Source organism: Trichomycterus rosablanca, chromosome 24 (genome assembly GCF_030014385.1).
Source record: "Trichomycterus rosablanca isolate fTriRos1 chromosome 24, fTriRos1.hap1, whole genome shotgun sequence".
NCBI lineage: Eukaryota > Metazoa > Chordata > Actinopteri > Siluriformes > Trichomycteridae > Trichomycterus > Trichomycterus rosablanca.
The window spans coordinates 8,172,788-8,189,232 of NC_086011.1; the positions used below are offsets into that span (position 1 = coordinate 8,172,788).

Below are 16,445 nucleotides of genomic sequence, written 5' to 3' on the forward strand. Positions count from 1 at the left end.
TACAGTCACTGCGCTCCATGTGCTCCGCTCAACTTGGCGCTCGGCTTGGCCGAACTTGTCATACAATAAAACTGTCAAATTGGAAATGATATTGATGAACTGATTAGGCGGCTATAGTGTGTACGGTGTTGTGTGTTTGATTCTGATTCGCTAAGAGCGCTTGGGTTGAGCGGTTTCTATATAGGTTTCTAGGTTATGCAGGAGCTGGCATGCTTAGTCGCAAGACCCTTGGAGATTAAGCACACATGCAATTGGGGCAGGTGATGCAAGGGTATCAATAATAGACTAAATACTGCGTTTTTCTGGGAGCGTTTTGACATTTTCAGCATTTAGGAGACACTTTTATCCAAAGTGACTTACAGGACTGTGACAAGCAGTTGAGGGTTAAGGGCCTTGCTCAAGGGCCCAACAGAGACAACCTGGCAGTGGTGGGACTTAAACCAGTGACCTCTTGATTACTAGTTCAATACAACTGCCCTGTGAAGTTATATACTGATGAAACAGTGGTAGCCTAGTGGCTAGAGCTTTGGGCCATCAATCGGAAGACTGATGTCAGTTTGAATCCAGGCTTTGCTATGCAGCTACTGTTGGGCCCTTGAGCAAGACCCTGAACCCTGTCTGCTCCATCTGATGCCCTACAATGAACTAGCAACCTGTGTTCAAGTGATCCATTCCAGTAATTTACAATAATTTAACATGTCCCCTAAGTTTCACTGTTGATTCTTATTACTTTTAGTATTATTATTATTTAGTATTATTATTATTAACCTATCAGGCTCTACTAGAGCATACACCAAGTCATATTGTGTTGTTAGGGCATTTATCTTTCCTATAAGTGACACAGTTATCAGCTAATCATATCTGACATCATTCTACAAATGATTGTTAGCCTAATGCTGTGCAAAGCTCATAATGGCTAGCTGTTAGCCTGTTACCTGTGTGCTAATGTCATCCTGAATAAATCCCAGTTGTTACAGTTTATTTTAAATCTTCGGCTATTCATGAATACTTTGCTAATAATTTACTAATGCAAATGAGTTAAAAAGAATTATTATTTCAACATATTTAAACATATATAAACAAAGTAAGCTGCTTGTTTTTAGCCACGCATGCTAAACTACAGTATATTGTATTATTTGTTTTGTTCTGAACTGAATTTGTTTGGTTAAATTTTAACAATACGACTTTATTAAAAGATTTAATGATGTACCAAAAGAAGGTAAAATTGCATCTTTGACCTTTAGTTTGTGACATGAAAAGTGATAAAGGCCAAAGCTAAAGGTTTTATCCAAAGCGACTTACAATAATGACTGAATACGATGTGAGTGATTAAAGGTTAAGGGCCTTGCTCAGGGGCCTGACAGAATATGCTTATATTGTGTATGTTACATTTCTATTTTTCTATTTTAATGCAACAGATGCAACCAGACAGTTATCAAAGCATTTCACTGCTAGTTGTACCATGTTTGACTTTGTATGTGACAAATAAACTTTTAGATTTAAACCAGCAACCTTCTGATCAGTAGTTCAGTACTTTAACCACTGAGCTATTACTCTCACTACTTTTGTGCCCTACTTTTACTTTTATTTAGTGCACAGTAGGAGATTGTAATGTCATTAAAGCCCTACGCTTAACTAGATGACAGGAGGATATTATTTGTATATTATTATTTGAATATTTATTCATATTTATGCTAGTTTTAACTATAAATAAATATATGAAGAGGTTTCTTTGAATCTCGTCTATACGGACAACGATTGGTTCTTCCATGGCTGGGAGGGGATTGCTCATACCTGCTGCAATTACGACCTCTGCTGGCTGATTGATGGAGCCTGCACAGAGACGGGGGATAATAGATATGAGTGCATGACTCACTATGCATGATACAGATCCCTATATGAACCCGCATTAGGTAGGTGAAAAAGAAGTGGAGAAAGTAGAGAAAGTAGAACGTAATCTAGTAATTGTATATGTAAGAATGTTTCACTGCTGACTTCTCTGTGCCCATCTATAAGTGCAAGTTTGACAGAACCCAAAGAGCATAGAGCATTGGTCCTAACTGCTTTTCTTACACTACGTTTGAAGTAAATTGGTCTAATTGGTAGAATGTGATCCAGGAATCATCAAAGAACAGGATGGCCTTGAAATAAAAGCCGTTTGACCACAGTTGACACTGTTCCCAGTCAAGCAAGCTTCACATGCATAGGCACACATTTATTATGTCCAGTGTCTATCTATTTACCATGCATTCTAAAGAAGTGGTTAACCAGGTGGCTGTGGTCCACTAGGGGGCATCAGTGAGTCTAGAGGGGTGTCTCTTTTTATTTGATTGAGAAAGAACAAAAATAATCACATTTGATTGGATGGGAAAATCAGTATGCAATTAGCATTCTGGAGATTTCTTGTGATGTCATAATTATTTGATTCACCCACCTCTAAAGTGCAAAGGATGACGGATAGATGGTTACTACAAATGATTCCGATTCCCACTGAAGTCGACCCAGTTGAGGAAGCTCCTACCACCAGTTTACCAGAAGTGAACAAACTACATCAACCAAAATCAGAACATTTGTCATCCTTATCAAAAGTGTAAGAATAGTATCATTACCCGTGTCAAGGGGGTCCCAGAAAATTTGTTTAAACACAGAGGGTTGAGAACCGCTGTTCTAAAGCACAGTTCTAAAAGCTCAAGTTAAGCGATTGAGTGTGGGGAGCACTCTGCACCATGTTTAGTTCACTTTCTGAGTTACTACTTCCCTACTCCCCTGTCACATTAAAAAGAAGAGAATGGGCTGGAAAAGATTCTAGTGATTTTAAATACGGTCAACAGGGTCTTGTGTTTTTAAGTTTTTAAGTCAAGCCATTTCTTATATCGTTATTTGTATCAAATTAAACAAAAATAGCCCAGGTTATTGACGGCCAGTAATGCAGCAGTTCTAAATGGAATTAAGGTCTAAGTCTCTCAAGGATATGCTTTTTATTCCCAGAATGCTCTAGTTTGTTGACTTGCTGAAATACATTTTTCATATCCAAGCTTTTGGGCAGCAGGGATCAAGTTTTTAAGTGTGATTCCCAAAAAAAACCTAATCAGACTGCTAGTCCCTGCTGCTAATCCTACAAAAACAATCTACAATTATTTGGTGATGCCACCAGCACCAAAAAGACCAACTGGATTCAAGTTTTTGGATTTTCTTAATTCTTGATGATAGTACAGTGGTACCTTGAAACTCAACGTCGGTTGGTTCTGGGACTGGCGTTGAGTTTTAAGGTATTTTTCCCATAAGGATGAATGGAAAACCTGTTAATGCGTTTCATGGTCCCGTGGAACTGCATATATTTTAGGCTTTGTACAATAATGGGATTGTTTTGACACTTATACACTAAAAATAACACAAATATAATATAAAAACACTGAAATAAAAAGCTGATTCTTACACTTTCTCAGAACCTCGAGCTGTAACACAAGTTTAAAAGTGAAACAGTGAGGAAAATCCAGCTAAACACAGATACACGTGGATGCTTTTAGAGTGACTCTGATTTTTATTTCACACAAATGCTGATTCGTCTCATATGCGCACTCTGATGACGTATTATGCGACTGTTCGTTGTTAATTTAAAATTAAATAAATACATTTTTGAAACTGAACACATTGGGTTTAAGGGAAACGTTGAGTTTAAGGGTACAAATTCCTCAACGAACGAACGTTGAGTTTCAAAGATTTTGAGCCTACCAACCACACACCCTCCCATCCATCTATCCACCCATCCATCCATCCATCCGACCAACCACCCTCCCATCCAACCACCGACCCATTAGACAAAAGGTCACTTTCACTTCTTCTCAGTCTTACACATGGTGCACTTATGGTTCATTTTGAGTTTAGGGGACGTTGAGTTACAAGGTACCAGCCTTTAACATCACTAGAACCTGACTTCAACCACCCTTTAGATTATATTTTTACAACGGCGTCTACAATGGTAGACCTCTCACAGTGAGATTCTGCTTCAGAAGGCTGTTCCTCAAGGAATAAGATCTACCCAGACCTACTCTTCCTTTCTGCTTTTTACTATTAGTGGGAGTAAAATCAATGTACAGAAGCACTTGTCGCTAATAGTACACCCAATCTGAGTTATTTAAAGTAGGGCGAGATAGCACGTTCAGTCACAAGTGGTTGAACTCGCCTGACTGTCGAGTTAATAACAAACAGGCACTTCGGACGTTCGTCTGGCTACTGTGACAGTACATGACACATATTTCATAGTCTAAACTGGGAAGGTGTTTGTCTTGCCCCAGTTTTATGTTTAGTTCTAAATTAAATATTTATCCCTGACTGTTTAACCCGGCGGACATTTACGGCCACTGTCAAAAACATCGCCCACGCTGACACGCACACGGCTAAATGAATGTCTATTGATCGAGTGTAACGTAGCACTGCTGACTGTTGAATTATTAAATAAGTGCCGGGGTTGCTTATAGGATTGTTGTGGCTAGTCTGGGAGTGTCATAGAGCTATTTATCTATGTATTTTCTTTCTTTGTTTTTAACAGTCAGAATGAGCCGAACGGACCAGCTGACCACCCACTGATCCACACCCTTCTGGAGGAGAACGGACATATCCAGAAAACGTTCTTGTGAGTGCGCCCTCCTGTCTATTTATTCCTCGCTTATTCCACACGGTCTGTTGAACAGGCGGCATCCAGGTTTCATGCTGTGTGTATACTGATGCCAATGGACTAGTTTACTGTTTTGAATATGTTACACCGTACCATGAGAGGCGTCCAGTCTGGCATATTCTCACAGACCGGTGGTAGGTAATGTGGGTTAAATCAGCAACTTTCTGATCACTACTCGAAGTACCTTAACCACCGAGCTACCACTGCTCACTCCCATTTTCCTCCTGATTTAGCACCCTCAATTTTGTCTTCCGCTGCTGAGAGACACCAGATTGCATCCAAGGAGAGCATGTCGCTCTACATGCCAATTCCGACACGTGTACTCGCCCCTGGTGAGTGAGTGAGTGAGTGTGGGAAAAAAGTGCCAGGTCATCAGCAAATTCTAGGTCCTCCAGTTGCAACCAAGGTGTCCATTGGATGCCATTCCTCATTTGGGCAGTTGATGTCTTCATTACCCAGTCTATCGCTAACAGAAAAAGAAAGGGTGATAGTAACCAACAAATGCAGGAGAAAACCACAACCATAGCAACTCACTCAGTACGTCTTGGCCTCAATATACACAAAGGGAAGAGCAAGATCCTCAAAATTAACAATAACAACATAACCCCTATCAGGCTAGAGGGAGAAGCACTAGAGGAAGTGGAGAGTTTCACGTTTCTTGGAAGTGTAGTGGACAAAATGGGTGGGACCGATGCCGATGTAAAGGTACGGATTGGAAAGGCAAGGGCAGCTTTCCACCAGCTGAGGAATGTATGGGGATCGTCTGAACTGCCACGCAACATCAAAATCAGGATTTTTAACTCTATGGTGAAGCCTATACTGCTGTATGGCGCGGAGACCTGGAGGACAACAGTCAACACCATGAGTAAAATCCAGACATTTATAAATACCTGCCTCAGGCGGATCCTAAGAATATACTGGCCAATTACTATTAACAACCTGGAGCTGTGGCATCAAACAGGGCAGCAGCCCGTAGAAGAAGAAATCCTCCAAAGAAGATGGAGGTGGGTCGGCCATACCCTTCGCAAACCTGCATCAAATATAACAAGACAGGCCCTCTTCTGGAATCCACAAGGGAAAAGGAAGAGGGGCAGGCCAAGAAACAGCTGGCGCCGTGACCTAGATGCGGATGTGAAGAGGTCGGGGTACACATGGGGACAACTGGAAAAGATGGCCCAGAATCGCGATGACTGGAGAGCACTTGTTCGTGGCCTATGCCCAAAGTTGGGTGGTAAGGCGTAAGAAGAGAAGAAGAAGAAGTACTCGCCCCTGCATTCCGCCAATCAGGGTCCTTACACAGTGTATGAAGACCCACCCACCAACACATAGTCCGGCCCCCACCCTGCAGATACGGTGGCCAATTAGTATCTGCTGCAGGTACTGTCAATTATGCCCGCAAGATGGCGCCCAGCCGACCGGTGGCAACACCGAGTTTTGAAACGAGGAGTTCAGAAACTTGGTGCTGGGCGTCTCCACACCGGTTTTTTTTTGTGTGCGTTTTCTCCCCTTTTTCTCCCCCTTTAGCGCGTCCAGTTGCCCAATTGCATCGTGCTTCCTCTCCGCCTATCGAAGCTAACCCATGCCCCCTCCGACACGTATGCAGCAAGCCGTATGCATCTTATCACCCACACATTGACGAATGTTGTGCCACCTAGCATTGTGTACGGAGAGACACACCCTAAGAGCACTCTGTCCTCATCTCTGTGTAGGCGCCTCTAATCAGCCAGCAGAGGTCGTAATTGCACCAGTCTGGCAGAGAGAGACTCATATCCGGCTTAGTTCCGCCCATCTGAACAAAAGGCCAATCGTTGTTCATGTGACCGCTCAGCCTCAGCCTGCAAGGATGTATTCGAGATCCCAGCTCTGGTTCCAGAGTGTGTTTTTACCGCTGCGCCACCTGAGCAGCCGGCACCACTCCCAGTTTTTAATAAGTTCCTCATTCTTTATGCTTTTTTTGGGAAGTAACTTGGCACATGTGGTGGATGGAGTAGCTGGTCTATTTGTGACAGCTACGGCTGCAGATTTTAAGTCTTTATTTGTGCCTCATTCACTACAGTATTGTTCTTCCTTGGTTAAGCATCCTGCTTAGTGGGTTCTTACATATATTATGACCTTACAAGTGTGACACAGTGTGTTACGCTCATTCACTACAAATGCTGTAGGTAGAAATTAGGTTCAAATATGCTGATATATGCTGATATTTCTGCAAGGACAGGGTAATAATTATTGAATGTGCCAACAAAATACCAAAAATCACCACAGCAGGATTGGTTTTGTGAACTGAAAGTAAGTCGACTATGAAAACTGAGATTTTCTAACAGCATGACTCTTCAAAAGGTGAAGTAAAGATAACACTGTGAATCTTGGGGGCAATTTGGGTATTATAACCCAAAAGTTGGCCAAGAACCCAGAGCTTGGATTGATTTCTAGCAAACTTGGCACCCAGACCAGCACATCCATCATTATCTACTCAATAGTATTTATTCAGGGGTGTTATTTAATATCGCCCTGACTAATCCATGACTATGCCAACAGACACTTCTTTGTTTGGGATTGGGGCTGGAACTGTTTGGGTATGATAGAATTCATTTATATTTATACAAATATTACCAAGGATACATGAAGCAATGCTGAATTTTTATTAAATTCCTTGGTAGGGTAGTAAATCTTTAATGGTTTTAAAGATACCCAGTCCCCCACAGAGAGGTCTATGCGAAGTCAAGAATCAATACAGGTCTATTGCACTTGAATAAATGATGATGCAAGCAATGGTATAGAATAAAGAAACCTAAAAAGTGGAATAGTGATTGCTTAAAAAAACACAAGCTAATTAGCTCAGTGGCATCTGCATGGGCATGTGCTAACGTCCTAGTCATCATCATTATATGTGCATCCAATTAGCATTAATGGCTTTGCTGGTAAACCCTTCCAACTACATATACTTTGAGTAAAATACTCATGAATTAGATCATAGATGGCCTTAGATTTGGGTTCAGATACCACAGACCAAGCATAAATGTAATTAAATATGGATTTCAGGCTAGCATCTGCAGTGTACAGCCTCTCTCTGGTCTGTTCTCTAGCAAGGCACTGATTGTAATTTTAGCTCCCCAGAGATTGATTTGGTTTTAGCATCACAGGAGTGCTGGCCAGGAACCAAGAATCAGTACCATTTATCTCGAGCAACTTATGTTGTTTACAAAAACGTCACTTTCACTTCTGCTCAGTCTTAAACACGGTGCAATTGTAGTTTAGTCCTTGGTCTGAAACCATGCATCCATCCATCCATTAATCCATCCATCCAACCAACCAACCAACCACACACACTCCCATCAATCCATCCACCCATCCACCTAAAAACCTCACACCCCCTATCCATTCATCCATCCACCCAATAACATTACACCCACCCATTCATCCACCCAATAACCATCCATCCATTCATCCATCCACCCAATAACCTTACACCCACCCATCCATATATCCTTTTATCAACCCAACAACCACCCATCCATCCATCCACCCAATAACCACCCATCCATTCATCCATCCATCCTACCGACCACACACCCTCCCATCAATCCATCCATTCATCCTACCAACCACACACCCTCCCATCCATTCATCCATCCATCCATCCATCCGGCCACCCACCCTCCCATCCATCCATTCAACCACCGACGTCACTTTAACTTCTTCTCAGTCTTACACATGGTGCACTTATGGTTTATTTTTTGGTCAGAAACCATCCATCCATCCATCCATCCATCCATCCAACCAACCAACCACACACCCTCCCGTCCATCCATCCATCCATCCGTCCATCCATCCATCCATCCATCCAACCATCCAACCACACACCCTCCCATCCATCCATTTAACAAACCACACACTCTCTCAACTATCTGTCCATCCATCCATCCATACACAGTCCCATCCATCCATCCATCCAACCACCAACCAGGGCATATCCAAAGATATTTCTACCTTAAAATCTACCTTGTAACCAATTTCTTTCTATTTCAGCTTTTATTATTTTGTATAAAAATCCTACTAATACAGATTGTGGCTGGGTGGTGCAGTGCTAAATTACACCAGGGTTCAAATCCCCACTGGTGTTGTTGGTCAGTTGGGCGTCTACACACATAATACATAATTGGCGTCCTGTCCGGGGTGTGTTACTGCCTTGCATCCACTGATGATTATATCTGTATGCCAACAGCAAGGACCCTGTGAGTGAGGGCCATAGAGACACAGTTTGACAAGTTCCCTAACCCTAACCCTAACCCTAGAGCCCTGACCATAACATTACTGAACACCTTTGGGATTATTCGGAAAAGTGATTGCAAACCAGGCATTATCTTTCAACAGCAGTGGCTGAATGGGGACCAACACACTCCCCAAATTTTGTGGAAAGCATTTCCAGAACATTAAAGGCTGTTTTATATGCCAGTTGCCTATTATAACAGTTTAAGGAGTTGGCAGTCAAATATTTTTGGCCATATAGTATAAAGTGGAATAACACCAGGTCTGGTGCACCTATAGATCCTTTATTTTGGTAGTAAAGAACATTTGTGTCCCTCTTTCTCTTCAAAACTCACATCCATCTAGTTTCTGGTGACTGTATCACATTTTTCAGGAACCATCGGCCTCTGGGGTGCGGCCTTGTACCCCTGCCAGCTGAGAACAAAAATAGCAGTTCCATGTGTGCCATGTCTGCCTTCTTCCCGTAGTCCTGCAACTTTTCGTCCCTCCTCGGCTGTCTCGTAGTCCCTCCGTGTGTTGGTTTGGTTTGATCTCAGGAGTAAATAGGGGTCGGAAATTTATAAAATGGCTTATTCGTTTTGTCTGTGTGTGTACAGAAACTCTGATACCGACATGAACGGCAAGGTGGGTAACAGAGGGCAGACGAATGACAACGTTGAGGCCAACAGCAATGCCAACAATCTTAGCATGGCATCCTATCCGTCCAGGGAGCTGCAGAATCACTCACAGGTCGGTATCGAGCCACACCGAGACATTTGAACACAGAGATGAAAAAATAGTTTGTAATAATTAATTGTTTATTTATTTTTGGGAAGTTAAGGATTCATATATTTATGATGCATACTTCATTTAACAGATATACACTGATCAGCCATAACTTTAAAACCACCTCCTTGTTTCTACACTCAACAATTTTATCAGCTCCACTTACCATATAGAAGCACTTTGTAGTTCTACAATTACTGACTGTAGTCCATCTGTTTCTCTACATACTTTTTTAGCCTGCTTTCACCCTGTTCTTAAATGGTCAGGACCCCCACAGAACAGGTATTATTTAGGTGGTGGATCATTCTCAGAACTACACTGACACTGACATGGTGGTGGTGTGTTAGTGTGTGCTGTGCTGGTATGAGTGGATCAGACACAGCAGCGCTGCTGGAGTTTTTAAATACCGTGTCCACTCACTGTCCACTCTAATAGACACTCCTACCTAGTTGGTTCACCTTGTAGATGTAAAGTCAGAGACGATCGCTCATCTATTGCTGTTGTTTGAGTTGGTCATCTTCTAGACCTTCATCAGTTTTCACAGGACGCTGCCCACGGGGTGCTGTTGGCTGGATGTTTTTGGTTGGTGGACTATTCTCAGTCCAGCAGTGACAGTAAGGTGTTTAAAAACTCCATCAGCGCTGCTGTGTCTGATCCACTCATACCAGCACAACACACACTAACACACCACCACCATGTCAGTGTCACTGCAGTGCTGAGAATGATCCACCACCTAAATAATACCTGCTCTGTAGTGGTCCTGGGAGAGTCCTGACCATTGAAGAACAGCATGAATGGGGGGTAACAAAGCATGCAGATAAACAGATGGACTACACTCAGTAATTGTAGAACTTCAAAGTGCTTGTATATGGTGAGTGTAGAAACAAGGAGGTGTTCTTAATGTTATGGTTGATTGGTGTAAGTTATCTATATGTCTGGGTTTTGTTTAAAAAATAAACACTCTTTATTCCTGCATGTAGCCACATTTACGGACGCCTAAGAAAGCAGCAACATTCGGGAAGCGCTCCAACTCCATGCGCCGCAACCCCAACGCTGAAGTGACCAAGCAAGGCTGGCTTTATAAGCAGGTAAGATGGCATCTCTAATGAAGAGATCAATCATATTGACACTTTTAATAATAGCATTTAGGATTTTCCTTCCTTTCTTCCTTTCTTAACATGGTGAAGCAGCATTTAGCTGTTGGGCTGCATATAACTGGAACAGACTGCCAGGTGATATTAGATGTTCCTTAAATATAGAAATGTTTAAATCCAGGTTAAAAACTTTTCTTTTTTCTTGTGCCTATGATTGAGCTAAAAATGTTTTGCTATAACCCTCATTTTACCATATTTCTTTTAGTTTTTCATGCTCTTAATAATTCTTTTTATAGAGTAGTGTACATTCTAAATTGTAGGGTATATTTTACTATATTTTCTTTTAGTTTTTATGTTTTAATTGCTTATCTCTCTTGTTTTAATTTCGTATTTCCCAAACTGTAGGGTATATTTTACAATATTTTCTTTAAATTTTTCATGTTCTTAATTTTTTATCTCTCTTGTTTGAATTTCATGCTCTCTTAATTGTAACTAAATGTTTGCAAGAAGTCTTTCTGAGGTTCTAGATCTCAGGAATGTTTTAATGCTTTTAATAAATTTTTTTCTTTATGTAAAGCACTTTGAATTGCCACTGTGTATGAAAGGTGCTATACAAATAAACTTGCCTTGCCTTGCCTTTAAACTCTGGGGGGCGCTGTAGACCACTTCAAGATGAAGTTAGTCCCAGTAAATCAGATCGGGTGCAAATTTATGTTACATGTTACAGCCTTTATATACAGTAGGCGCAAGGTTGGGGCAATCACATAATAATGCTAATGGTTAATACTAATGCTAAACAGGATGCTTTACAATCTTAGGTCAGGTGTTAACATACACTATATTGCCAAAAGTATTCACTCACCCATCCAAATCATTGAATTCAGGTGTTCCAATCACATCCATGGCCACAGGTGTATAAAACCAAGCACCTTGGCATGCAGACTGCTTCCAAGCTGCCTCCAAACTTCATGTGGCCTTCAGATTAGCTCAAGAACAGTGTGTAGAGAGCTTCATGGAATGGGTTTCCATGGCCGAGCAGCTGCATCCAAGCCTTATGTCACCAAGTGCAATGCAAAGCGTCGGATGCAGTGGTGTAAAGCACACCACCACTGGACTCTAGAGCAGTGGAGACGTGTTCTCTGGAGTGACGAATCACGCTCTTCCATCTGGCAATCCGATGGACGAGTCTGGGTTTGGCGGTTGCCAGGAGAACGATACTCGTCTGACTGCATTGTGCCAAGTGTAAAGTTTGGTGGAGGGGGGATTATGGTGTGGGGTTGTTTTTTAGGAGTTGGGCTCATTGTGACTTTGTGGGAACAGTTTGGGGATGGCCCCTTCCTGTTCCAACATGACTGCGCACCAGTGCACAAAGCAAGCTCCATGAAGACATGGATGAGCCAGTTTGGTGTGGAAGAACTTGACTGGCCTCAACATGATAGAACACCTTTGGGATGAATTAGAGCGGAGACTGAGAGCCAGGCCTTCTCGTCCAACATCACTTTCTGACCTCACAAATGTGCTTCTGGAACAATGGTAAAAAATTCCCATAAACACACTCCTAAACCTTGTGGAAAGCCTTCCCAGAAGAGTTGAAGCTGTGATAGCTGCAAAGGGTGGGCTGACATCATATTAAACCCTGTTAATTAAGAATGGGACGTCACTCAAGTTCATATGCGTGTGAAGGTAGACGAGCGAATACTTTTGGCAATATAGTGTACTTCTGAACTACAGTTGAGACCTCAACCACTTCTGTTTTGTCTGCCGTACTTTTCATCAACAGCAACATTAGCCTAGTTGCACCATGACAACACAAATAAACCCTAGATTTTCAAATCATTCCAATTATGTGTCACTTTTTAGCATGATGCTAATGCGTATTTCCCTCCATATTCTTCACGTTGCAGGCCAGCAGTGGTGTGAAGCAGTGGAACAAGCGCTGGTTCGTGCTCACTGACCGATGTCTCTTTTACTACAAAGGTGAGTCGAGCGTCCTTCGTATTTTTCATGTGGTTATGTTAATCCACCCCTCGCCATATTCATACTGCAGCCGGTAAACACACCTTGAAGATTTGATTATTCAAATGTCGCGTCACCTGGAGCTGTAAAGATCATTATCTTGATTTGAATGTACAGTCCGAAACTGTCCGTTCTGCACAAATACATTTGATCTTCAGCTCTCGGTTTATGAATTAGTCTCGGGTTTGTTTACGTTCATGTGATGTTGGAATCAGAAGGTCTGGCTTGTAATCAGTGTTGCAATTCATCCCAAATGTGTCTAGTGGGGTTAAGGCTAGGGTTAGGGTTAGGGTTCAGTGCAGGCCATTGGAGTTGTTGGTACCTAACTGGTCAACACTGTGTTTGCCAGCCTGTGTGAATCCTACACTTTAGTGCCCCCAGTGGCCAAATAAAGATATTTACTGTCAATATTTACATTTACATTTTCAGCATGTAGCTGACGCTTTTATCCAAAGCGACTTACAGTTATGACTGAAAACAATTTTGAGCAATTGAGGGTTAAGGGCCTTGCTCAGGGGCCCAACAGTGGCAACTTGGCGGTGGTGGGGCTTGAACCAGCAACCTTTAGATTACTAGTCCAGTACCTTACTAGTCCAGTACCTTAACCACTGAGCTATCACTACTCAGTGGATATAGACAGATTTTGCTTGATGCCTTCAATACATGCAACACAATTTTGACATATGCATGTTATATATATATATATATATACACACACACACACCGATCAGGCATAACATTATGACCACCTTCCTAATATTGTGTTGCTGCCAAAACAGTCCTGATCCATTGAGGAAGGTGTGCTGTGGTATCTGGCACTAAGATGTCATCAGCAGATCCTTTAACTCCACTAAATTGCGAGGTTGGGCCTCCATGGATCAGACTTGTTTGTCCAGCACCTTCCACAGATGCTCGATTGGATTGAGATCTGGGGTATTTGGAGGCCAAGTCAACACCTCAAACTGGTTGTTGTGCTCCTCAAACCATTCCTGAACTATTTTGCTTTGTGGCTGTGGAAAGAGGCCACAGCGAATCAGGGAATACTGTTTCCATGAAAGGGTGTACATGGTCTGCAACAATGCTTAGGTAGGTGGTACGTGTCAAAGTAACATCCACATGGATGGCAGGACCCAAAGCATCACACCTCTGCAGGTTTGCCTTCCTCCCATAGTGCATCCTGGTGCCATGTGTTCCCCAGGTAAGCGACGCACACGCACCCGGCCATCCACGTGATGTAAAAGGCCACCTTCTCCCATCCGTGGTCCAGTTCCGTGGTCCAGTTCCAATGCTCACGTGCCCATTGTTGGCACTTTCGGCAGTGGACAGGAGTCAGCATGGGCACCCTGACTGGTCTGCGGCTATGCAGCTCCATACGGAACAAACTGTGATGCACTGTACACAGTAGCTCGTATGTTGGATCGCTCCCCACGTGCATCAATGAGCCTTGGCCGCCCATGTCGATGGTTTACCACGGTTTCTTCCTTGGAAGACTTTTGATAGATACTGACCACTGCAGAACAGCCCACAAGAGCTGCAGTTTTGGAGATGCTCTGACCCAGTCGTCTAGCCATCACAATTTGGCCCTTGTCAAACTCGCTCAAGTCCTCACGCTTGATCATTTTTCCTGATTCTAACATCAACTTCTAACATCAATATAAAATGTTCACTTGCTGCATAATATATCCCACCCACTAACAGGTGACGGATGAAGAGATAATCAGTGTTATTCACTTTACCTGTCAGTGGTCATAATGTTATACAGGTCCTTCTCAAAAAATTAGCATATTGTGATAAAGTTCATTATTTTCCATAATGTAATGATAAAAATTAAACTTTCATATATTTTAGATTCATTGCACACCAACTGAAATATTTCAGGTCTTTTATTGTTTTAATACTGATGATTTTGGCATACAGCTCATGAAAACCCAAAATTCCTATCTCAAAAAATTAGCATATTTCATCCGACCAATAAAAGAAAAGTGTTTTTAATACAAAAAATGTCAACCTTCAAATAATTATGTTCAGTTATGCACTCAATACTTGGTCGGGAATCCTTTTGCAGAAATGACTGCTTCAATGCGGCGTGGCATGGAGGCAATCAGCCTGTGGCACTGCTGAGGTGTTATGGAGGCCCAGGATGCTTCGATAGCGGCCTTAAGCTCATCCAGAGTGTTGGGTCTTGTGTCTCTCAACTTTCTCTTCACAATATCCCACAGATTCTCTATGGGGTTCAGGTCAGGAGAGTTGGCAGGCCAATTGAGCACAGTAATACCATGGTCAGTAAACCATTCACCAGTGGTTTTGGCACTGTGAGCAGGTGCCAGGTCGTGCTGAAAAATGAAATCTTCATCTCCATAAAGCTTTTCAGCAGATGGAAGCATGAAGTGCTCCAAAATCTCCTGATAGCTAGCTGCATTGACCCTGCCCTTGATAAAACACAGTGGACCAACACCAGCAGCTGACATGGCACCCCAGACCATCACTGACTGTGGGTACTTGACACTGGACTTCAGGCATTTTGGCATTTCCTTCTCCCCAGTCTTCCTCCAGACTCTGGCACCTTGATTTCCGAAAACAGTACTTTGGACCACTGAGCAACAGTCCAGTGCTGCTTCTCTGTAGCCCAGGTCAGGCGCTTCTGCCGCTGTTTCTGGTTAAAAAGTGGCTTGACCTGGGGAATGCGGCACCTGTAGCCCATTTCCTGCACACGCCTGTGAACGGTGGCTCTGGATGTTTCTACTCCAGACTCAGTCCACTGCTTCCGCAGGTCCCCCAAGGTCTGGAATCGGCCCTTCTCCACAATCTTCCTCAGGGTCCGGTCACCTCTTCTCGTTGTGCAGCGTTTTCTGCCACACTTTTTCCTTCCCACAGACTTCCCACTGAGGTGCCTTGATACAGCACTCTGGGAACAGCCTATTCGTTCAGAAATTTCTTTCTGTGTCTTACCCTCTTGCTTGAGGGTGTCAATGATGGCCTTCTGGACAGCAGTCAGGTCGGCAGTCTTACCCATGATTGCAGTTTTGAGTAATGAACCAGGCTGGGAGTTTTTAAAAGCCTCAGGAATCTTTTGCAGGTGTTTAGAGTTAATTCGTTGATTCAGATGATTAGGTTAATAGCTCGTTTAGAGAACCTTTTCATGATATGCTAATTTTTTGAGATAGGAATTTTGGGTTTTCATGAGCTGTATGCCAAAATCATCAGTATTAAAACAATAAAAGACCTGAAATATTTCAGTTGGTGTGCAATGAATCTAAAATATATGAAAGTTTAATTTTTATCATTACATTATGGAAAATAATGAACTTTATCACAATATGCAAATTTTTTGAGAAGGACCTGTACCTGGTTATAAATCTATGAACTACTGATTCTATTCTGTCTGTATGAATTGTTCTCAGCATAGAACACCAATTACCTGTTTACTAACATTCAACAAACCCGAAACTTATAGCACCACAATAGATCTACTCTCATAATGTCATGAGTCACCATTGATGTGGTCTGGCTGGTCTAAGCTCCTGAGATCCTCCTTCTCTTTTAACTGACCTGCCGCTTTCTTCTCCGTCAACCTCAGACCTAGCCGAACCTGCTCTGGCATGTGGGAATACCTGTGTTTCTGTTTCCTC

General features: G+C 42.5%; 1 protein-coding gene across 6 annotated transcripts in view; it reads left to right on the top strand.

The window, feature by feature from the left end:
• Window positions 1-16,445, top strand: part of plekha6 (pleckstrin homology domain containing, family A member 6) — a 109,440-nt gene that overhangs the window by 45,805 nt on the left and 47,190 nt on the right. For 5 of the 6 annotated variants that reach the window (XM_062987046.1, XM_062987048.1, XM_062987043.1 and 2 more), the window contains 4 exons: window positions 4,550-4,633; window positions 9,538-9,670; window positions 10,687-10,794; window positions 12,705-12,777. In XM_062987046.1, coding sequence (XP_062843116.1) covers window positions 9,554-9,670; window positions 10,687-10,794; window positions 12,705-12,777 — 298 coding nt within the window. In that variant the 5' untranslated portion in view covers window positions 4,550-4,633; window positions 9,538-9,553. The remainder of the gene's footprint in view (window positions 1-4,549; window positions 4,634-9,537; window positions 9,671-10,686; window positions 10,795-12,704; window positions 12,778-16,445) is intronic. The other variant, XM_062987047.1, reaches the window with a different exon arrangement.